General features: G+C 40.4%; 1 protein-coding gene and 1 pseudogene across 2 annotated transcripts; one reads left to right on the top strand and one right to left on the bottom strand.

The window, feature by feature from the left end:
* The window catches only part of LOC138015913 (uncharacterized), a 63,560-nt pseudogene extending 62,532 nt beyond the window's left edge, over positions 1 to 1,028 (bottom strand).
* A 3,457-nt stretch (positions 1,029 to 4,485) lies between these two features.
* Positions 4,486 to 17,735, top strand: LOC138015261 (uncharacterized). 2 transcript variants are annotated; one of them, XM_068862228.1, is made up of 7 exons: positions 4,486 to 4,574; positions 8,561 to 8,622; positions 9,560 to 9,618; positions 10,392 to 10,486; positions 13,300 to 14,222; positions 15,174 to 15,734; positions 16,337 to 17,735. In XM_068862228.1, exons 3-7 carry the CDS (start codon positions 9,571 to 9,573, stop codon positions 16,396 to 16,398), a joined length of 1,689 nt encoding a protein of 562 aa, XP_068718329.1. In that variant the 5' UTR covers positions 4,486 to 4,574; positions 8,561 to 8,622; positions 9,560 to 9,570; the 3' UTR covers positions 16,399 to 17,735. The 2 variants fall into 2 exon arrangements, with proteins under 2 accessions (XP_068718329.1, XP_068718330.1); XM_068862229.1 differs by lacking the exon at positions 4,486 to 4,574 and adding an exon at positions 5,263 to 5,417.
* Positions 17,736 to 25,000: the final 7,265 nt, after the last annotated feature.

Raw genomic sequence — 25,000 nt, 5'->3', positions numbered from 1 at the left:
AAGCTGCTTACTGCTTACTGATCTGCTAGCTGACTTGCCAATCTCCAAAAGGGCTGCCATGCTGCCGAGACGGCCCATGTGCAAAGACTGTCATGTGTTGTGTAACTTGTCCTCGATATCATGATGCGCGTTATTGATATGACAGATTGCGCAAAAAGTGAGGAGATCGAAGACCATGAAGGCTCTAAATTTTATTTACGAATGACTGTGGCCTGGGCACCCTGTTTAAGATATAATATATTAAGAAACAAGCGAGGAATATTCCACAATAATGCTACAGTTCGTGAAATTTGACGATTGCGTGACACTAGGTAAGTTATAAAATGACATTCCATCACATATTTATTTATTTGTCTACATTTCGTACCTATAAGTCTGCAGTCTGCAGTCTGCATTTTGTACCTAGTCTGCATTTTGTACCCGGTCTGCGGTCTGCATTTTGTACTAACCGAAAATTCAATAGTTGTGAAAAGTGGCAAATACCTTTTGGAGTGGATTGGAGCTAATTTACCTCATATCCATCGCTGAAAATGCCAAAATGTCTAAAAAATAAGTTTTCGCCGAAAACCTCCAGGTTCCCAAGAGCTAAAAGTACCTTTCATTTTATAACACCAGAAGCTGATAACAATTCATCCACACAATTTAGGTCCCCTACGTACGGACTCGCGAGCTAGTTTTCAAGCCCCTACCCCCACAACCAGTTTAACATAGGCTCCGTCGTCTCTGGAAAAAACATGTAAGGGCGGTTAGGTTAGCTGTTTTGTCCTGACAACTCAAGTTGAGTGGGTTTCGTACGTACACTGTACGTACCCTTGAACGAATCGTAGTGCAGCTCTCGATTCCTCTTGTGTTGTACTCCATTGAGATGATTTTTCCTCGTATGCGGAGTATCAGCAAAAGATCTGTTACAGTATTCACAGTGATACCTTTTTCCCATCCTGTAAAACACTACACTGTACAGCACCGGAATGTTGTGTTGGGTAAATGTTATGTGTACACGAAAGAAGTTGCCGGCATCTTGCTTAATAGCCGCCCGAAATTTTGCGGCATGATCTTTGTAACCGTGAGTAGACTGGATTGAACTGGACTGGACGGGACCGGATTGGAAGGGGCGCTTGGATCGGACCAGGTCGTGACTTTGTAGGAAGCAGTGCTAAAATTGTGAAAATCAATACTAACTAGAACACGAAGGTGAAGATTGAGTGAAATGTTGGAGGGAGAGCAAATTGTAACAATTTTTTTCCGATTTGTCCAAGGAGCAAGTGCAGTGCGCTGATGGAGAGCCCGCGATCCTCGCTAGTCAACTTACATTGATGATACAAATTTTAATATTCTTGTAATACAAGAAATATAAAAACTTATAGTTAAATAAATGAAACGTACAGCAAAATTTTCTCTGCATTTCATGCTTGTTAAACGTCACAAGCTGCTGCCAGGTTTGGAAAACCATAAAAAAAAACAGGTTTTTGCACCCTGGCATCTCTAATACCTTTTTACCAGAGGGCTACACATTTTGAGGAGGTGTAGGTGGAACTGCCCTCTGGAACCATTGACGTTGATGTCTTTGGGTTTTGATTCGATAGTTAAAATAACAAAGCAAAATAAGGTATACGGCATGACGTCAAATCACGGATAAGATCTCTCGGTGACAGGAAATGAAAACTAAAGAAAAAGGTAAAGGAATTTCGTTTTGTCGCATGTGATTGCGAAAGATGGTAGTCGTTTTGTTATTGTTCTGTCGGAAAGCAAAAATGTAATCAGCCTTTGTTTATTGATCGCAGTGTATGCTGTAAAGATAACTAGAGAATTGTATTTCACAGGATGGCTTATGACGTGTGTGGCATAATTCTCATAATACTGAAAATGTTAAAAGTGAATACTGTTTCGCCAAGAAGATTAAGTGAAAATTGCTTGCGGTGGAAATTCAGTGATAGTATCGACTGCTAGCGTGACAGCGCGATAATAGAAACGATAACAGTAAGCATCTAATGATAAAAATAAGTGAAAGAAGTTTTACACTACGTTTCGATGACTCCATGTCATCATTTTCAAGTGAAAAGAGAATAAGAATTTAACAACTTAATATATACCGTGCAAGGCGATAAAAAGTAAAATATGCATGTAAAAGGTGACAAAGTTAATTAAATAGTTTTGCGTGTATGGGGTCTGATTGTGTGTTCAAGCATGGCCTTATCTTCTTTATGAATAACATTTCATAAATCAGACAATCCAGTTTTCCGTTGCACTTCTTTAAAACGGAGAAGTTGTTAGTAAGGTCGCCGATGGTTTCCAGACGGTGGTCGTTCTTTAAGTGCTTGCCGATTGCTGAATAACGGTGTTCGTCAATATACGTTGGTGTAAATGTCGGCTGGTGTAGCGGACATACTCTACATCACACAAATCACATTTATAATTGTACACAACGCATTGTTGGCTAATTATGGGTGGTTTTGGCTCACACATCTTGAGGTCTTCACATATTTTGGGACTCTTGAACACAGGTTGAAGAGTGTGATCGATTTTTTTGCTTAGATCTGATGATTGCTTTTTCACTGCGTCAGCTGACTTTTGACTCGAAACGTAGTGTAAAACTTCTTTCGCTTATTTTTATCATTAGATGTTTAACTAAATCTAATCTTATTGGGATAACAGTAAGGAAAATGGTTTTATCCAAAACGAAAATACCAGGGAACTAGTTAGCAATTGGTGAGTGATTCTTGACTTCATTGGTCGATTTCATAGACCTATGGGCGACTCATATGGAAAAGATCCAGATGGAAATTTGAAACAGTAGGTGTACTCTAAACTCGTTTTGTCCATTATTTTTAAAATACAGATATCCCTATATATCCGTCCTTGCATTTGCCGTCTGTTGGTTCAAATTACGGTTCAAGACACTAAATACTTCCCACTACCATTCCTGTTTATGTCTTGGCGCCACTTTCGTGTCCACGAATGACGTTACCATAAACACCCTCCCCGCCCTCCCCTACAAATGAAGAAACATACCTCCCTTTCCCTTATAGATGAAGAACAATAACTACAATAACTACCCACCCCTTCATAAGACCTCTTAAACTTCCTTTTTAGGGTATTACTTGTATTTATTTGTTTATGATACCTTAAATAAAGTATGTATGTAAGAATTAATTTTCGATAAAAACAGGTCCAGAAAATGGCCCATAGACTGGTGCAAAACACAGTCCAAAAAATATTCCAACAGTCTAATGACCTACGGGTCTTTAAAGAAAGATAAATAAATAAGGTGCCTTGAATCTGTACAGCGTGGTTAAAACTCGTATTTCGAAAATCAGTAGCGATAAACGACTTCCGTAGCATCACGAATGCAATTCTATCCGGCCTGAAGTCCTGATCTGACCCATGGTGGTAGATATACAGTAACATATTGATAATAGACCTAACAATTAATTTTTGTGAGTAAGGAACCTCTGCTCATTCGCAAAAATGCGCTTTAGGAGTTAGTTTGCAATCCTCTGTTGTCACATTTAGATTTCTCTGCGTGACTAAAACCAAAGCGTGTTATATTTTTAGTTATATTTGTTATCAGATTTTATTTAAACCCAAGGGACTTGCGTTTGTCCCAAGACACTAATAAAATAAAGTGCTAAAACAGCCTGTCAATATGGACACGAGACAAAAATCGCTACACAGTAGTCAGCGAGAACAAAAGATTTAAGCTGTCCAGTTTAAAATAACAGGTCCCTAAGTTCAATACATTTTTCCTGCGAATTCAGCTCGGCTATTTGGGATACAAAACGTAAACTTCTTAAATAAACTTGAAGGTGAATTGACGGGGTCAGTAGTAAGCGTTTACATCTAAAAACAAACAAGTGATCCCGAGCCAACACGTCAAGCCGTTAATTATGCATCTCTCACGCTAAGTTTTCATGAATGCTGTCTTTTCAATTATCTGTCTTCTGCTCTACATTGCAGCATTACACACTAAAAGCACTTGCCCAAGTCTGTCATCTATTATATTTATCCATATTATACTGTGTTATTCGTTTGCTTGTTCTCTCATTAGTGAGAGCAAATAATTGTTCGATGTCTAAAATACCCACCAGGAAATTAAAAATAGTGAATTGGTTAAGCTTGACCACCTCAGCTTGAGCGAACAGCACGCAACACTATTCGGCAACATACCGAAACAGGGTGGCCAAACGCGCGCAAAATGTTGTGCCTACCAATGTTGCGATATGTTGTGTTGAAATGTTACAATCCGCTGCCCGAAAAGGCTTAGCAACCCTTTCAGCGATTGTTTGATCCTAAACGAAGATTTCTTTGATAACGGAACCAACCAACCAAAGCTAACTCAGGATGAAACGCGCGTGAAATTATTTGCTAATTTTACTCCGCACCATTTTATTACCCACGCATACAAATTGTCGCTAAGTACATTGTTTCTCAGAATCGGTTCTTGACACAAGACTTCATTTTCGACCAATAGGTCGACCGCATTTATTACCGACTGACTGCTTCAGTGTATAAGCTTACATAGATAATGCGCAAACAGTCTGCTCCCATACATGTACTCTGAGAGTGCGGTACCAAAGGTAAGTTTAATTTTCACCCTACTCGAATATGGTTGTGTATTTCACCTGGTCTTTCACGGAAATAGCATAATAACAGGTGCGCTACACCGTTTTTTAGTATAAATTTGGTATTCTGCGCCTTTGTAGATACGCTCATTTTGAGCCGGAAGTCATCTGAAGGCTCGATCCTCAGTGAGCTTTCGATATCATGACTTTGTAAGAAATCACTCTCTCAGCGTGTTACCAGCACTACCTAGTACAGTTTGCTTTGCTACTGTTCAGGTGTGCCTCACCAAGAACCTAGTTATGGTAGCGTTGGTCCTGAACTACATAATCGACCAATTGTTAACCAATATGTTTCTCAACTTGTCTGCAACAAGTTCTGTAACAGAACAGCCTGTAGTGGTCGATCGCATCACTGTCGCATAAATCTTAAAAGTTAGAATTTTCTGTAAGTATCTATCACTGGTTCAGCAAACATTCCCAACTCTGAGTCCGGTAAACAAAAAAATTATGCTCAATTTGCCACGCAACATTGCAGATGTCTAGTGTTTTTGGAGGTCTTGACACCCTAGCCATGTTAAGTATTGCACTTTTGTCTATAGACATCATTTTAAATGTGATAAATTAATGATGATGATGAGGTACAAGAAGCGAGTGAAGCAACATTTTCGCAGTTATTTCTGATCTTTCTTCTGTTATCGTCGCTAGGCTAGATATCTGACTTGAAACTCGCGTGACCTGCCTTAATTTATGCGTCTCCTATGGTGCAAACGGCCGACGACGACAACTGCTGTCACACAAAGCTTTCAGTCATCTAATCTGTACTGGGACACATATCAAGACACACTGAAAAGCACTGGCGTAAGTGCTCCCCCCCCCCCCCACCCCCGGGACGGATTCATATTCTCTTAAGTATGGAAAACTACCACTTCCCCCTGACAATAACGCAACAACAAACAACACAAATAAAACCAGAGATTCCATTGTTGGCTTAGAGAGAAGTTTATCCGAAAACCAAACAATGGCTATTCGATACCGCCTGAAAGGTACTGATTCGTAACGGGTCAATTAAGCATTTTGAGAGGATCCCAAAATATGCCAATCAAACTTCTAAGTCGTTTATTTTCAGTCACGTTATAGTTTCTTCAACTGTAAAAGCTTCCCTTGTTGTTCTTTTTCATCATAATCGATTTCTTCTTGAAGCATGCAAGGACTTTTGGCCAGTCTTAACCTTTTATTAACCGCGCGGCCATAGGCCGAGCGCGGTTAATGCTCGACCCTTGGTTTTTTTAATTTCTGTCTGCGACCAGACGCAGACCTCCACTCGGCCATATTTCATCTGGTCTTTTCACTGAAATAACGTTATAATGGGCACCTTAAGATCGACGAGCTAAATTGCCAGAAATAAATCTATTCAACCGGGCATGCGCGCGACAACTCTCGACTCCGCGGCGCAGAAAAAGAATCTTTTTTTGCATCCTGGCCGTCCTCGTTTCGTCTCGTCGGCTAGCCGTAGTATTTCGAAAACGTGAGTACTTTGCTCTTGTTTTGCCCTGACAAATGTTCCAATCGACCTTATTATCAGTTCTTTTGATAAGAATGTTTATTAGGTTCACATTGTTCGTGATTGTAGTGTAGAATACTACGCTGAAATACGGAAATGTGAATAAAAATATTCTTGGTCTGTTCGTTTGCGTTTTGCTGTCATGAGTGTGCAAGCTCAAACGAAATACAAACAATATGCATTGAGAATATATCAGTGTAAGTACAGTCGACAAAATGTTGCAACAATGATTGCCATGGAAGCATCTAGCAACTTTTCAAACTGATGTTCAGTTTTTTTTTATATTACCCGGAACTTGATGTAATGTTTGATATATTTTTATAATGCTGGTCGCAAATACAAATGGAAATTGAAATGTTCACTCAAAACCAGGATTCTCCGGCGAGGGGATTCTCAAACGCTCTGGTGATAAAAAAGAAAACATCTCAAGCAGGTCGATCAGATTGTGCTACTTGCCCTCTGACAAGACCCCTACTGTTACTTCAAGTGGTTCCCAAAGAGATGTGGATGAGAATGAGCCAAGAACGCAAATTAAAAAGATGAAACCCTGGCACTGAATGATGCAGAGTCCGTTGAAATGTTTTCAAAAACATTTGCTTTTGAGGAAAGTCTTACAAGAAAGCACCTGGAACATCTGGAATACCTACAGTTGAAAAAAGAGAAGCGGTCTGAAGAAAGAAAGAAGAAAAAGCAAGAGAAAGTCATGAAGACCTATGATGACTCTGACTGGGTACAGATGTTCCACAAGGGAACACTAGCAAACGTAACTGTTCCCGTGCTAAATTTGTTCCTTGTTAGGCACCATCTGGCCTATGGCAAGATGAAGAAAGCGCAGAAAGTAATACCATCAAAGCGTGGTTGGCAAACTCAGAATACCACTGACAAGATACAACAGAGTGGAATTCCTAATAAAGATAGCGAAGCTTCAGATGATGTTGATGGTGATTCTGCTGAATCAATGGTTAGTGATGTCTCTGATGATGAGAATGACATGTAGTTTTACTGGAAGTTGGCGAGCCCAGTGACGACGATGGAAGCGACTCAGAGAATGAAGAGATATTACAGCCTCGTAACTTCAGAACTGGAAGGCCATGTATAACATATTTGACCCGCCAATTCTATGGAGGCTCTACCCGATAAAACTGATAAAAAAGAAAACTTAATGGGGCGTTATCTATTGTTTAGTATTGAAGACGATCCTGGTAAGGGGATGACGGGATGGGTCATTGAATTTTATTTTAGGGTTTAAAGGGCGGGCTACATTTTTTTGTTAACTAGGGAGGGTGGGCCACTAAAACCGTGTCTGCCAAAAATTTGATTTTTCCGACTCACCCCCTCTTGTACTTTGTGATTAGTCCCTTGAGGTCCCTAATATGTGCAATACGAGGTTTAGCATATACTTAAATTCTGTACTTTTTGAAATACGCTCATTTCAGGAAGTCAACTGCAGTCTCCAGAACTCGTCTTTGGCTTTGCCATTTCATGTGATTTTAAAACGGCAAAAATATTTCCTCCGTTTGTCTAAGGTTCAAGTTATTTGAACAATAGCCAAAAAAAGAAACAGTAACACAGTAGCTCTATATCTACCGACAAATATATTCTTAAGCGGTAAGTATCAATAGTGAAATGGTGACGAAGAAAATTAGAAAATAGCTTGGACTGGATAATTGTCATGTCATACAACTACCATGATTCCCAGCGAGCACAACTCATAGAGGGAATTGATTGGCCATCTGTGAGCGGTCCGACTCAGCAGCAAAATAAGGACTGCTCTAGGAACAAATAAGAGTTCTCCTTTATATTTTGAAGAAATTCTCTACTGTACAAATCCCATGATACACCTCTGTTACCCCCCAAACGTTTGCATAATCATTGCTTGCAATTTCTCCTGGAAAATGAAGATGTCCCAAGAGAAATATAAACCGATGTCTATGCAAATTTTGGGCGGGTAAGAGGTGTAATATGGCATTTGTGCTGGTAGAGAATTTGCCATACTATTAGAATTTACAAGTGCATCCACCGTTATCATTACGAGACCATTGCTTGTTCAAAGAGCACTCATAATCAGCTTGTGGGGAGAATTTAAGCGTTAGAGAACCAGTTAATTCTTTTGTCGTGTTTACTGCTTAAGTAGTTTCTTTCCATAAAGAAAATTCAATGTAAAACGATATGAAAGTTTGCTTAGTGGACTTAAATCGAGCTAGCATTCATCGTTTTACATCGTTTCCTATGGAAAAAAATGTTGGTGCAGTACATGCAAGGGTATTTGGCTAGCGTTTGTGCATTTTAAATGTATGACATATTTTTGAGCTAAACCAAACGGGGCGCTTGTTAGATATAAGATCTATACCTCTCTGTCACCTTAACTGCTGTCTGTGTCAAACAAAAATATCACCGTTCATCACTTCAAAACTTAGATCTGGTTAAATTCAATTTACAGATTTGTTGTGAGAGAAGCGTTTAGGGATTGACTTCAACAAGACTTTCTGTTTGCCATCACAGGTACGTTTTTCGAGTTGTAACAAGGCAGCGACAGGAATTATAGTAATTAAGTAAAACTGAAATTATGTCCTTCCAGTGAAAGAGCGAATAGCGTCTTCCAGGTGTCCAGTTAGGGTGCAGCGCGAAAAAAACGGCGAGGCGAAATATAGGAGAAAAATGTTTGTTGGTAGGAATGAACTCACTGAATGCCTGTTAGAGGGTATAGCCAAACAATGGATATTGCATTACTATAAAATTACTCAGTGTTTCTCCGATAAAAAAAAACAAAAACCTGTTTTCGTCTTTTTAGATTGAGAAAGAAAACTAAATTAGGACAATATCCACTTAGAAATTTTTTTAACATTACAGCCCTCACTAGTTTACGTAGTTTCGGTCTTAGTCGCTCACAAAATATTTAGCTAATGAGATTCATTTCCAGCAATTACTCATAACCCAGTTTGAATTTGTCAAAGGAGATTGCAAATATACGTAGGTTTTAATAAGAAACTCTTTAAAATTTCACACAAATCGATCCTTCGATCCAATCAAACTATTGCAATTTCCTTCAAGAGTAGAATGGAGTGAGCATGGTTATAGTATGAAACAGTAAAAAAAATCTAACTTTGGCCGCCAGTCAGTCTTACTTCACTTTGTCGGTCCGCTGATCTATTGCCACTGCCAAAATAAAATCTTGAGCATCAATCTGTGGCTTAAAAATTGCATTCTGTGGTCTTTATTTGGACACTCGTGTATGATGCTTATTAGTTCTGAGAGCCGCCTTAATACGGACACTAAGCGTGTCCCTTTGGTGTCCGTATTAACCGGAGTTCTCTTCCTTCTTTCTTCTCTTTGTTTGCAACGGAACCCCGATTGAGCTCACTTCTGATTAACAACATCAATTCCAGTGTAGCCATCTAAATTACTCTTCACTAATCACAGCTTTTATTTGCATTAACAGGTTCTTGAAAAATGATTTTGGCCAGTTTCATCGTTTTCATGTTGTTTCATGCAACAGCGGTAAGATATTTCATTTTCTTTGTAATTTTTTTTTCATATCTTGCCATAGAGGAGCATCAGTGTTAACAGGTGAAACGAGTTGCATCTACGATAATATTATGACTGAGGCAGTGTCCAAGAACAGATTATGGCCGAGGCAATGTCCATGGTTAAATTCTCTTCCTGAGTATTTGGGTTTATGACGACTATAAGCAATAGAAACAAAAAAAAATGACTGAAGCAAGTGCCTCGGTTTGTCTGGGTTCTAGCCACTGCCCTCATTATGTATCTTTGACGAAACACATCGTATCTGTGAATAGTCACCTAGAATTTGGGATGAAAAGTACGTCATTTGAATATAAGGGGCATAAAACGATAGGGCCCACCCGCGCGAAAACCGAACGTAATTTCCGTTTTTGATTCAGCTTAAAAACTGTTGAGAGAGGGCCCTGAGACCTAGGTTGTTATGGACTACAGGAAATACACCACGGTTTGTGCATCTGGAAAACTTTACTCCTAGTTTAACCTAAATTTTTCAAGTTCGCGGTTTGTGATGTATCTTAATCTTCTCTCACCTTAACCATCCTTGTTTCTTTATGGTTTATTATTATCTTTTGGTGTTTTTAGAATTTAAATGTATTTTTGCACATGCTCAAAAAGACTCAAAATACCGCGACTAAGCTCCTTCAAGATACATAGAAAACTGGAATCAGTTTATCCCTAATTATCTGTTGTTAAAATTAATGTTGATTTTAAATTAAAGTATTTATATCAGTGTCTGGTGTGAATGTCAGGTTCGCGGCGAGATGTACCCGATATCAGTCTTCAAGGATGTGGCCCAGGTGGACGACAACCCAGACAACTTCGTTGAACCTCCGGAATATAAGGGGTATGTATTGATTTATTTCGATTAGTTCACCGAGATAATGTGACTGCTGCTTATGGCATAGATATATCGTATAATTAACCATCTCCAAGTTGCCTTGAGGCGGTATTCTACCCGAGGGCCGTATTTTGGCTGCGTGGTATTATGGTTTTAACGCAAATATCTCGTCCACGTTTCAAGCAGTCAAAAATCTCTCCATTCACTCCCCCATATCTATGTTTTAGGTTGTTTTGTAAATTTTGGAGGGATTTTTGGGTACATTTGGGGATGAATAGTTTTTCTCAAAGGATTAGAAAAATTTATGTGAAATGGGAAATTTTAAGGATTTGATGTTGTTTTAAAATTAGAATTTGAAGTTTAAAATCAGTAGGCGTACATGGAACAGTTGCCCACCTACCCGGTGGTTTTCCAAAACTATTTTTGCCAGTTAATCTCTCTCTTAACTTAAAAAAATTTCACTTAATTCAGATAGAACCTCGCCTTAAGCCTCTCTATCAAAAAGAGGCTTGAAAATGGGTTTTATGTGAAGGTGAATGAAATCTCTTTTTCGTATGAAAGGGATGGGCACCAAGACTCACTTTGAGAAAGAGGCTAGAAGTAAATTTGGAAATGACCTATTTAATCCAGCCGGCTTAGACATTGGTATGGTAAAAATACAGCTTAATACCGAAGCTTAATACCCAAAACCAGGGGCGCCCCTGCCCAAAACAAACAATATTGAATAAGCGTATCCATTCAGTTCCATTACTGCGCTTTTCAATAACATGCGGACGGAGGAGGCTGGGAGGAGTCGCCGAATATTTGATTGACGGAAGCGAAAAACGCATTTGTCGGTTGCGCTTTGAATTTTAGAGTCCGCATGTTATTGAAAAGCGCAGTAATTACTCTTGTGAATCTTCGACGCCTCTCAGTCAAGATAAATTTTAATGTACATTGAAAGTGTAGTAAGTATTAGATTGCAAAAACATCTTCAAAAAAGATATAAAACGCCATATTCCCGCCACATTGGAAAATGACGGAAAATCCCTCGAAACACTAAAAGACGGAAAAACGGAAAATCACCCGAAATCTTGAAAGACGGAACTATAAATCCCCAGGTTTGTGAGAACCCCTCCCCGTGTAAAATAATAATTTTCTTTGTTGTTGTTAAGACTTTGTTATCCTTTAGATTTCTACTACAGATTCTCGTGTAGCATTCGCATATTTACAGTCGAACATTGTGTGTCACGTCCAACCTCGTTCCCAGGGTCTCTCATCTTACCGCCCCCTGAAGCCGAGCTCCAGGGGGCGGTAAGATGAGAGACCCTGGGAACGATGTTGCCTCACGTCGTCACGCTGTGCGGACAAAGCGCGGCAAATCCTAAAAGCCACAGATCGGCGGAAAATAACCTCAAATCCGTAGGAGACAGAAAGTCGTGAAATCGCTGTATTTTTCAAAAAGTATTTTCAAAAAGTACTTTCCTTGAAATTCATTCCAGTGGGAATCGAATAAATTACTGTAAACCGAAACATAACATCATAAGATTTTTACAGTAGCTCTGCCATTTTTCCTCATAAAATTAAAATTCTGTTCTATTTATTTATCTGAGGGAGCCCATTCTCTATAAGCCTGCTGGCTTCTTTTGGGCTTCCTCGCCATGAGATTGTAAACAGTAAGACTTTTTTTTTTTTTCTTCTCTCTCTTGTACCCCTTATGGCGAATAAATAAATGAATGAAATGAAAGGAATGAATCATGTCAAGTCAAGTACGTGGCAGATATTTGACACGCCGCCATGTGTAAATGAAATGTGCGAAATAGATCTCCAACAAAGCGCAAATCGTCGACTCAGTGGATCAGTATGAGCTAGCATGCACTGAGTATGGCGTTTAAATTAGCTTCCCTGAAAGGGCAGTCTAATGCAGACAAATCTCTGCCACTGTTTGCCACTATTTCAATGGGGAAATCTGCGGGAAAAAGAAGAGCAAATCGGCGCGGATCGCTTGGTATGGTTTTTTATACGGAAAAAATCACAAACTTGATCTCACTTAAGTACAAGATTGTATCATTTTGCGAATGCTATCGAGAATCAGTGCTCATTTTTAAAATCTAAAGGATAACAAATTCTTAACATTAACGAGACATTATTATTTAAACCATTTTTGGGGAGGGAAGGAGGGAGCCAATTTTACGCAGAACTGCGGCGTTTAGAATTAGCTTTACAGAGTGGTTTTGTTTTACAGTCTTTGGACTTAACATTTGTCTTTGTCCTTAGTCTTGATTTATAGTTTACAGTTTCTTTTTTTACTTCCCAACACCTCCCCTTATTAGACGGGAGGCTTTCTAGTTATAGTTCCGTCTTTTAGAATTTCGAGTCATTTTCCTGTCATTCCGTCTTTTAGGTTTTCGAGGAATTTTCCGTCATTTTAGGATTTCGCGTGATTTTCCGTCATTCCCGGCCGTCTTTAAGGATTTCGGGGGATTTCCCATCATTCCTTCTTTTAGGGTTTCGGGGGAATTTCCACCGTTCCGTGATGCCGTCTTTTAATTTGGGGTATTTTCCGCCGTTCCACCATTCCACCCTTCCGCGATTCTATCTTTTAGGATTTCAGGAGATTTTCTGTCGTTCCGTTACTCCGCCATTCTGCTGTTTCGCCTTCCCATCATTCCTGCTTTTAGGGTCGCCCACCAAAACCCATGGGATATCTCAGCTACTTTATTCCGCACATAAAATGACGGCTATCAGGAGTAAGCTCTCTACCCTATTTACCGTGTTGTTTAATAACAACAATTCCCCGTAGTGATCAAAAAGAACGAATTCGAATTTTATCTTTACAGATTTCTAGCGTCATACCAAGATGACCCCGCAGATAAAAACGAAATTGACTGGATGAAAGATAATATTGTGGACCGCTACGGATTTGAAAAAGACCCCAAAATGGACGCATGGATCAAGCAACCTAATTTCAAAGACGATCTTGGGACCGATGAGTTTGTCACCACTGCAAATCGAGTAAAGAGCTTCTTTGACAAGCACAGCGACTGGGATACAACAAAAAAACTCGGCCCATTCCGCACAGAGAACAGCTGCCTGAAACTCCTCTACATCACAGCCGCTAGATACCTGTTGGTGACACACGTTCTTTACACAGAAAGTGACCGAAAGGTTGTTCCTTGTGACAGAGATGATGACAACGTTATAGAGATCCCTGATTCCGTGTGCTATCCTACACCTTATGGGGGTGCCACTTGTACCTCGGACTACGATGTGGGGCTGATTGGAAAAGATGCTGGTTATGTGATAGAGAAATTCAACAACTATTTTCAAAGTTCCAAAGGATTTGGGAAACCGTCAGAAATTGTGTTTGACACCAATGTCTACGCTTTCACGCTTGAATACGCCATGCCAGATTTGTTTGCCGGCCTTCCAACTGACTTTTCCAGTGGCGTGGAGCAGAAAGAAAACACGATATACTATAGGATGCAGGAGTTGGCCAGTGCTTACTACAAGGTTTTCAAGTACAACGACAAATTCTTTCAAACAATGAGAGTTGGAGCCGAGTCGGCTATAAAAGATGCCGAGACTGAATCCAAGGATAAGCTGAAACTTTGGCTGAACACCTTCAAGAAAATGAATGCTGAAACATCAATGAAACTTGGAGGCCTGTCGCAGCAAACGTTTAGAACAGACCATAACAGAGAGTACGTGAAGTACGTCAAAGGGATGTCAGAAAAGGGCGGTTATAACCCAGCCTTTCTTGGTAATTATTTAAGCAATAGACCACAAGTTTCTATGGTTTATAGGCTGATAAACCACTTGGGATGTTGGAAGAACACGAGAACAATTCGTAAATCACTCGCCTACGGCTCGTGATTTACGAATGCTTTGAGTGTTCTTCCAAAATCCCAAGTGGTTTATCAGCCTATAAACAACAGAAACTTGTGGTCTCTTGCTTCCATCTAATAATTCAGAGGACACGCGAAATTTCCACGAGTTTACTGGCACAATAAACCATATAATTTTCTTGTTGCTATAAAAACGTCGATGTTTTAGCAGAATCCTTTCATAAAAGAAGTGTTGTGGTTTGTTGTGGAAAATAATGAGAAAAGCCAGTTGAACAACATTCAGACAACAGAGTTTTTGCGAGATGAACGAAGGTGTTATGCACTTAAACGGCCTTTTATAGGAAAATGAGCTTGTTACTTAATTCATCATATATATTTAGTAAATTGTTTTTTCAGCTTGTTCTTTTTTTAATTTTAATTTCACACTCAAACTTCATTCAGACCAATCCTGACTTTCTTCGGTAACCGCTGCCGAAAACGTGCGTGCCCTGGGAAAGAGATTTGACCATTTTCATATCTCAGTCCAAAGCCCAAGACGTTAAACATTTAAAGTAGCCTCCTCATAGTTTGCGCATCTTGAAGAGTTTTACCTCAGTTTTTGAAGACAAAGTTCGTTGTTTGTAATTCGTGTTAATCTTCGCCATCCTTAATCATCCTTGTTCCTTTACGGTTTATTATTATCTCGTTCGTGTTTTTCTTTCTTAGTAAACTATTATTTTCAGGTTTCCTTCAATTTTAAGGTAATTTTGTATGTATCCCTAAACGTGACTGTTTATCACTAGGGGACATCGATTTCGGTGGCGAATGATCAGTTTGTTCCGGTAGTATCTGTAAGCTAAACTATCATTTACATTTGTCCCCACAAGATGATCTCGCCAAGGCTCTGATCTACGGGGCGGAAGCTTATCACACCCGTGGTGCTATACGCCATGTTGTGGGAGTCACGCAAATGAAGGTAAAGGTAAAGCTGTCCACTGAAGACCTGTGGGTGTCCATGATTGAAAACTGGGGCGACACTAACAAAGAGTACCACCACTGCGAGGGGAAACCTCTAGAGGAGTGCCTACTGAAGAGTAGCAAGTACATGTGGAGAATGTTTGATGCCATGAAACGTATCTGGGAACGCCTTCCAGCCAATGAAACAGTCGGATTGGTGCAGTTCGATGCAAAAGACTTCTCGAATCCTGAGTACGCGGCGGATAAGTGGCTGAAACACAGAAAGAAAGGAGAGAGGGAGATCCCCAAAGACACAGAAGATGTCCGAAAGTTTTTTGACCAATTTGGCTGCGATCCTCCACAGTTTGGAAAGCCATTCTCCTCGGCTTGCATATCGAAGATGAACGACAAAGTCAACGCCTACAATTTGGTACTGGCTGGCCTCGTGAAAGACGATTCTGTATTACCAGGTGGAAGTGGACGAGTCAAGGGTAAGTTCCTGGGGCCGGGGGACTGAGGGCCGGGGGAAGTGATGAGGCCTGGCCATGGGGTGCAGGTGCTTTTTTAAGTTTCAAAAATGGGTTTTACATCTTTTGACATTTCTTCGTACTAGCAGTCAAACATTTCCTTCAACCATAGGTGAGGATAGCCGAGAGTAAACCACCCTAAGTTTCATGACCGCTGTACATCGCAGCGATTACCTATGGTGAATTGAAGGTTTTCCTTGAACAACTTGAATACGGGGAGAACATCAGACGCCGTCTAAAAGCTTACAGCGTTCTACTCGTAGCTTTTATGCCCAGTAGTCAATAACGGGGACAAATATTATTACTAGTAGTAATCAGAGTTTAGTGAAGTGCGTTCGATATCCGGGGTGAGGAAGGGGGTACTCTACGAATTTGTCGATTGGGTGTGTTGCTACGAACATGAAATTTTTGGGTTAGAGCAGAAGATATTCAGTTAGCATTGGACATCTGACGGTAGGTTGGGTACTAGAAATACCTTCCTTTAATATTCCACCCCAAAGTAGACCGCTGGAAAAGCATACCCTTGACAGCAGCGAATACTTAAGCCCATTTTTGTTCTCTTCCAGGGTTTGCCGAGTTGTGTATCTTCGTGGCATTGTTTAACTTTTGTGTCCATTATTGGCATTAAATGTCTCATCGCTTTAAACGGTGCATCGTTTAGTAAGGTTAAGTATTGTGTGTATCTATAGAAAAGAATATTAAATAGTAAAACAAACTTTATATCCAAATATGAACGTTTTTAACTGAGGGTGTGTTTCTTTAAGAAAATCCAAGATTGGATTCTTAAATCCGAAAACGGATTTTGCGTTTCTTTTCTAAACAGAATAGATCTCTCGGATCATGGCGCGTCGAAGGAACCGAAGCATCCACATTAGGCAAGGATTCGTCGGTTCATTTGATACCCCATGATTCGGGTGATCTGTTTACTAGATAAGAAACGGATTTAAGAATCCAATCTTGGATTTTCTTAAAGAAACGCACCCCAAGCTTATATCAATTTACTCTGGGTGCCAGTGTTTTTTTTTTTTTTTTTGGCTGCGATCAAGATCGTGATCAATAGCAGCTTAGCTACAAAAAAAATTGAGCCTATGGCACCCAGGGTAATATCAGTTAAGCTGACAGAGCGCAAAAACCGCTAGACATGCGCACTAGAATCACACTTGTGTTGCCGCCATTCCATTTTCAAAATGGCGGACGACAAATCCAAATCTACCTCGTCATTGTGGAGGCTGTCACGCCGCTGGCGTTCCTCTGAGAAAATTTGCAAAAAGATGATCTGAATCTGCCATCATTCAACGATGCTTCAGAGCCGTCAGGGAAGAGATCGGACCAAAACCAGTTCGCGTAAAGCAATAGAGTTTTTGACCAGCTTCGAGGCTTCATTTGACGTTCGTTGTTTAGAGTTTTGCGTTTCTTAAGGTGGTCGGTTACTCTTTAAGCTCAGAACAGAGATATGTTGGAGGTAAATTGTTTTCGCGAAACATATCAAATATGACTTTTTTTTCGTTGATATGAAAATTTTTGAGAGGTGTTTAAAGGTGGAATTCCGATTTCATACACCAAGAGAGACTTTTTCAAATCGAAGTTTGAAGAGAAGCAGTTTTTTTTACCGCTGGTGTTCGTTTTCACAGTTGTAACTGGTTTTACACAGAAAAGAGAAGTCCAGTGCCTTATACTTTCACGCCACTCGATATAGTTTGTGAGGTTTTGGGGTCGTAAGTTGTCCTGAAATGCATATAACGTACATGTATGTTTTTAACTTCGAGTTAATATCTTGTCGACATTGTTCATGTAATACAATGTAAGTTTTCTCGCTATATAAGCCAAGGCGACAGAGCGGCTGCCTGTTATATTTAAAACAGCGGCAAATATTGACAACAAACCCTGTTATTTTTTTCCCTTTAACAACGTTCATTGCTATGTTTTGTGTAACTAAAAATAAAATATGTCAACTGTCACATCTGACTGCTGGGGGATTGTGTGCTTTTTCAAGTTTATGGGACTCTTTGCAAAGGGCGAGTTAAGTTAATTCAACAAAGTAAGCTGCTTTTTCCGTTTAGAGACTGAAAATGTCAGCAAAGGTGCTCTAGTTCAATGTGCAAAGCGCTTTTTTTGGCTTTTGATGCCAGCAAAACAGTTCATCACACTAGAAAATTTTTATTCGAGTGCCACTTGCTACTGGCTCACAAAGACTACAGAATTTGCCACATGGATGAATACATTTCACCAATGAAGGTGAGTGATGGAATAACATTACAATAGTTGCAATAATAATCTGTCCTGAATTGAATTTCCCCTACCCCTCAATATAGATTCTACACCCCCTTCTTTGTCATTGCCAAAAATATGCCAAGAGAACTGAAGCACTAAGTTACACAGAATTAGTCAGACAGGTAGAAAACCCTCACGGATCAAAGGCAGGAGCTGGATATTAAGCAGAGAAAAATCGAGAATGAAAACAAAAACTTTCACCAAAAAACATGAAGGTAAGTATTTGCGTTTAGCTCATTACGACAATGACATGCCGATGCCTTTGCAGTACTAACCCCCTCCCCCCGCCTTTCACCAAGACATACACACCACTGACAGCAGTACACTGCTTAGCATTATATTGAGCGCCACAGGCTGTTGGCTGTAATCAGTAACAAACTAAACATGTTTCATTTCATATTATTATTTACATGCACAGAACAAACTGCATTGAACACGATGCACAACCCCATCAATTTCTCAAATTGCTTTTGGCCTATTACAAGACCTGTGAGTAAAACCACACCAAAAAGTTAGCTCACTATAATAAGGTAAAACAGATATTATCATTTTCACAATGGTTATGCTTTACAATGTAGCTGTGTCACCGAACACCCAAGGTCAATAATTTTGCTATTATCCCAACAGTAAACACTTTCCCGAGGGAAACAGTTTTGTTTCCCTAAAAATTTCCAATGTTCTCCTTAGGCTCAGACGAGGGAAACAAAATGAACTGTTTCCTGAGAGACCAGTCATTAAGTGATTTGTTATATAGCACAAATAGGAAAACGTGCAATGGGAACAGCAACGGTGGTCGTCGGTCAACATTTGTGGGCAACAGTGCACTGTTACCCTCTGACGTCATAGATTTTGCACTGTTGCCTGCTCAGAGACTTTTGAACGGCAAAAGTGTTATTGTTAGATGTCATGTGACCTTGAAGTAACTAATGAGAGCATGCGCTGCTCTCATTTAGCTGCTCTCATTTAGCAGCATGCGCTGCTCACAGTTATATAACAAAAATAATTATTATTCTGAAATTCAACATAACACACTTTTGCTGGAAAAACAAGATCAGCAACACAAATCAAATGTTGAATTGAGAGAAGAAAATGTCATGCTTCACAAAAAAGGACAAAGTTATAGAGACAACACAGTTTTCAAGAAAAATATTGGACTGACATAAAAATTAATACCGTGCACATGTAACCCTGTGAAAAAGCACCCCAAATGCCTAAATTTCCAGCATAGGTTTTAGTCAGAACAAACTTTTCCTTATCACGGACTAAATTCTTATGGTCGTTAATTTTCTTTCTACTGCAAATAATATTGAACAAAACAAATAGTGTATTGTAATAATCAACTGATGTATGTTTAGTATTTTTTCCTTTCATTTTCCCGAATTTGTTCTCCACCTATATATATCTGTTTGGGTCAAGTTAGCAGAAAGTTGGGGAATCCACTCAAAAGAGACACTTGTAATACCACTGGCAGTACTAAATCCTAACATTACTCAACAACAATGACAATATTATTTGTGTTCCTTTAATATATGTTTTTCAACTAAAGGAGACACTGCATTTAGCTCTCTTGTGCACCATACACTTTCACAAGTCACTAGTCAACCACTAAACAAAAGGAGGAAAGAACTTATATGATCCAGACAAAATGGGAAATTTTGGTGGTGAACATTCTCCAGACCTGTTTGAGAATATCTTCCATGCCACAATGTATTTACAATAATGAAAAGGGTTTTCCGTGAACCAAGAAAGCTAATCTGCAGAGAGTAAAAGTAGGTTGCTGTACTACTGCACAACTTCAGTTTCTTCATAAATCAGGTATGGCTACCATTTCCTACAAACAAAAACAATGATAAAACCATTACACAGAAAGTGAATAATGACACAGTAAGCACAAGGGGAAAGATAATACCTTACATTATGAAATTTTGAACCACGGATACTGTGTTTTTTGCTTTCTGATTGATTCACTCACTCTCAATTAACAGCTCTTATACAGTATGACATAATATGGAAACTGATTGCACCAAGTGTTACCACGCTGGAAACTGATTGCCTTTAAATATGTCCAAGTGTTAAGAATCAAATGAAAATTTAATAAAACAGTAATCAATGGATATGATTGAGTTGTCATTGAGATGATTATTATTACGTGATAATCACCGAAGCGGTTTTTTCAAAATAGCCACAAGCTGTTTTGTTCAGGTGACAGACGAATAAATTAATTGTTTTAAAGAAAAAGTGTATTATTCAAATAATCAACTATGTAATAGGTGATTTGCATGATGGCATCATTTACTAAGAAATTGAGTTGCTTCTATTGTCAGGCAAATTTAAATTATTGTTTCCGATATTCCCTCAGACTTTATGAATGTTGGTGAATAAAAACCTCAACTTCATCTCGGTTTTTATTAACCGATATTCACCTTGCCTTCGGCGAAACAATAATTGTTAATAATTATTATTTGGTGTTCATACTAATTTTTAGTGTTAAACAACTTTCAGTCAGGGGTACGCATCTAACTAAAGCTGTAAGGCTTATTATTATTATTATTATTATTATTATTATTATTATTATTATTATTATTATATAATGTACCTGAAGTGTTTGCATGCTTCCAAAGCTTTGCTGCACATGTGTTTTTGTAGCCGTTTTGCAAACTTATAAATATGAAAAAGTTGGCCAACATTGTTACTCTGTTACAGTAATGTACTTTTCTGGGCTGTTCCACAACTGATCAGGACAATATTGCCAAACACTGAGTAGAAGACGCTTTGATGCAGATTTCCTGGAATGGTTTCTGCAAAAATATTTGCGAGCAACAGCAACAAAAACCTCGCACAGATCGATGGCATTTAACAGTCAAGGTTACGTGACGTGGAAATTGTAAATCCCAGGTGTTAAGAAAATTCATCTTTGTGGCTGAAGTTCACTCACAGTTCATCTACAGCAAGAAACCCAGTGGACGATTTTATACGATCAAAGTTGTATGACCGCGTTACGTTACAGTCTTCAATAACAACGGCCAGCCAAACTTATTTTCAAAAGCAAAAACCTTTCGTCCATCAAGACCAAGTTGCTCCTGTAGTTCCCGAGAACAAAGAAGAATTTCGTTGCCAGTTCGCTGGTTTCTGTAAGATTTTTAAATAATCTGGGGGCAGACCAACACCCCATGTCAAGAAAATTCACAGTAGCCAAAACCAACAAAATGATACAAGAGGACGCATTGCTACTTGACATGCAGACTTGCGAAGTAATCAATCGTGTGTCCTCGACCGTTGATTTGGAATCGCTGAGTGTTCTCTCCGACCTTAAAAAAAAATTCCTCTAGCACCAAGGGTATGAGTCGTCTAACTTTCCACAAAATTTGACAAATGCTAGAGTGTTATTCTCCACTTCGATCGATCACTGTCTCGATTGTCTCGATCACTTCGAATCTTTAGAGTTTGCGCAGACGCAGTTACGCGAAAAAAAGCCATTTTACGTCATTATTCTCTAGCCAATCAGCGGTTTTTGCGCTCTGTCAGTTAAGCTTTAATACCTGCAGTAAAATTCCACGAGCGGTGCAAATTTCCATTTCCTTTTAATTTCATCGTTCGTTGTGCTATTTGGAATATTTGCAGTCTTTCCCAAGGTTAGTTTTATTCGAGCTATTCATACGGTCGAGCGCAACTTTCTTCTCACCATAGTTAGTAGAGGGGACTGGTTAGGAAACCCGGCAAACTTCAAAGGGGCTGTCTGTTGTTTAGCGTCTGAGGTTGAAACTTACCATCACGTGACAATGACCCTGCACAAGCTAACTGCAGTCCAAAACAATATGGCGGACGTAAACGACTTGTTCTTCTTTGGCGAAACCCTAACATTAAGCGATATTATGTCATAAGTTAATTAAGACATGCAGAAAACTAAAAATTAGGTTAAAATAATAAATAAATAAATAAAGCGAACACGAAAACCGAAACAAAAAAGATAAACAAAACAAAGCTAAAATAGCTAATTTAAGAGATTCCCTTCCTGACTTCTCGGCCACCTGGTCCTTGCCCCCAGCTACAAGTCAGAGAGTACATCAAAGTACTGTCATTACCTTAGAGGTTTTCCAGCTCTGATTTTTCGTAGATTCTGATCGGACGTCCGTCTGGAGATGTTTTCACGTATATTTTCCCGTCCATTGACCAAGCAGATGTCAACAAACCATCTTTGCGCATTTGATTCGCCCTTTTCAGGACATCCTGCCTAGAGGAGGTTAGGTTTTCGTTCAGATAGATTCGTCCTGATTCTACGCGAGTTGCAGTTGTTGAATCGGGATATAGGTCTGACACACGGATATGCTTTAACCTGGCTCTCTCCTTGTACATTCTTGCCTTCGCTTTATGGCTTTGAAACTTTATAATAATTGGCTTTATCCCTGTCCTGTGCAGCTTGTGAGAAATTTCGATATCGTTTGGATTTATATCCACATTTAAAGCTTCAGCTAGTTTGAGGACAACCTCCTCAGTTGAGGTGTAGGCGGATTCAGGGACTCCGTGAATTTCAAGGGAACTTTCTCCAGTGTATTGTTCCAGTGAGTCCTGGAGGTCGTAACGCTTCGCAATTTCAGCCTCTTGATCTTTAATTTTTTCTCTCTCTGCAGCTAGCTGAATTTCCAAATCGTCTTGTTGTTTCTGAGTCTTGGCCAAGGCAGTTTTGACGTTGATTAGTTGACCTCTCTGCTGTTGGATTGCACTTCGTAGCTCAGCGACCTTGTTGGCGAGTTTTGTGTTCTCGGATAGAATATTCGAGACCGTTATCTGAATATCTACCAACATTTCTTTTAAATCCAAAAGGCTGATCACCTCAGCGACAGCGTTTGGCGGGGTTTCTTTCTCGTTGGCGTCGGACGTTGTTTCATCGTTATTTACGTTAGTTGGTTGAAGCTCGACATCGGCCATGTTGGTACGTTTGGAGTCTTGTTCGTCCTCTTCAACAGAGCCACGTTCTCCTCTCTTGTGTTTTCCTTTAGTCTTTACTTTATCAGGCATATAGTTGTTTTTTGTAAGGGTAATCAACGAATTACTTGAGAATTATAATTACTGGGGGAAGATATTTCTCCTTCACAAAATGTGCATCTGCACGCTAGCCTCGCCCTAGGCTCTCTATATAGGCAAGTCTATATTTTTGATAACTCAACAACCTTTTTACATTCTGTGCTACTTCTTTTTCCAAAAAATGTCAACAATGGTGAACCAACAATATCCAGTTCCAAAAATCTTTAGCCATGCATTGGCCCATTTCGTGCTTGAAACTATTATGCATGATGCACCTGGGCCAAAGGAACACGCAGAATGTCGCGCTGACCGCCCACTATTCCTCGCCCAGGCTTTCGCTCTTTTGATCATGATGGAAGGCAGAGAGCTTGAACCGCAGCCATAATTCCGACCGAGAGACAAAGGCAATTCTGGTCCCTTACGGGATTAAGCCACCATACTATCTGACCGAATAGGTCGTGATGTTGATGAAAGTCACAACCGAACCATGCGCAACGACCAAATCTGGCTTGGGAATTCCCGCTGGAGTGGGACCAGATCAAGGATCTTATCGTGCCGTGCAATGCGAGATGCGTGAGTCCTGGGACACACCTGTAAAATATGCCCCAAAGACTCAATCCTGCCGCAACAGTCGCATCTAGTCGAGGCCTGGGGACGGCCTCAAGATCTTCTCAGCGCAGTGCCAATCAGGTTACCCCTAACCTTAATGGCAGCGACGTATGACTTCGCGATGTTCTGATCACCACCACCGCACACCGAGTTTACCCAGCGATGACATTCTGGCACCTGTGAAGCGTTTGCAAGGCCACGGCCAGGGTCACCTTCAGGTCATGAAACGATGAAATCTCACAGCCATTCAGCGACATCCGACGGGTCTGCCTGGCCAGGCCCGCGCTCCCTGATACTGTACTTAGCATTGCAGCGATCACAGGATCCGGCGACGCGTCTAATCGACTAACGCATTTGGCCTTCATGAGTGGCACAACGTGCTCTTGGAGAGGTACACCCAAACCCCCCTCAACCACCGGGGCATGGAAGAAGGGTTTTGGAGTGTCGTTCTGCAATTTCAGCCGGGACCGTACAGCAGATCGTACCATCCGATCGAGCCATTTAAGATACTTGGCCGAAGCAGGCGCAAGGGCCAGCTGATGTTGGCACTTTGGCAACAGGTGGTACGTGGCGATATAAAGCCTCTGGTGAGGCTTGAGGGAAGCCGACGAAATATTCGCCAGACCCTCCCTCAAGAGCTCCTCAACCTTCGCCTTGGTACGTCGGGGCGAAATATCAACCCCAACATACCGATAGACTTGGCTCACTGAGACAACTGGAAGCGTCTCGTCCGCTATCCGAAGATAGGGATGTGGGTTAACAACCCACTTCTTCATTTTGCCATCGATATCAATACGCATCGACGCCGACTTTCCCTCAGGGCCCAAGCTAACGCTCAAAGCACAGAGGGCGAGCTGGTATTCCAACTCTTTAGCGAGCGACTTCAACCCACGAGGGGTTGTCGCAAACAATGCAATGTCGTCTGCAAATGCGCCATGATTGACCCTAAGCCCTCCAACCTCGCATCCCAGACACATACCAATAACAGCGTTGAAAAGGTGAACGCTCAAAGGGTCGCCCTGCCTAACACCTGTGCCTAACCTAATGAGGCTGCTTAGCTCCGGAGCAATTCTCAGGGTAGTCATCGCATCGCTATACAGCCAGTGAACATACCCCAAGAATGGCATTGGAACTCCAAGGCGCAGCCGCCACAAGGATCGACTGGTGAGAGACCGAATCGAATGCCTTGTTCACGTCCACAAAGGCCACATTAAGTGGCCTGAATAAACCACACCGAATCCGCTACGCCATCGCCAGCTCGAAAGGCTTTTTGGTGGGTATTGAATGGAAGCGAAGACTCCATTCGCTGTGCAAGGACCCGATGAAAG

Source organism: Montipora capricornis, chromosome 9, assembly GCF_036669925.1.
Source record: "Montipora capricornis isolate CH-2021 chromosome 9, ASM3666992v2, whole genome shotgun sequence".
In the NCBI taxonomy this organism is placed as follows: Eukaryota; Metazoa; Cnidaria; class Anthozoa; order Scleractinia; family Acroporidae; genus Montipora; species Montipora capricornis.
The sequence above is the reverse complement of the archived record's forward strand: the minus strand, read 5'-3'. Positions and strand labels throughout refer to the sequence as shown.

Coding starts and splice junctions, on each gene's coding strand:
- LOC138015261 (XM_068862228.1), top strand. CDS start 9,571: ATGATTTTGGCCAGTTTCATCGTTTTCATGTTGTTTCATGCAACAGCG. Junction 9,619..10,391: donor TGTTGTTTCATGCAACAGCG/GTAAGATATTTC, acceptor TGTGAATGTCAG/GTTCGCGGCGAGATGTACCC. Junction 14,223..15,173: donor TTATAACCCAGCCTTTCTTG/GTAATTATTTAA, acceptor TGTCCCCACAAG/ATGATCTCGCCAAGGCTCTG.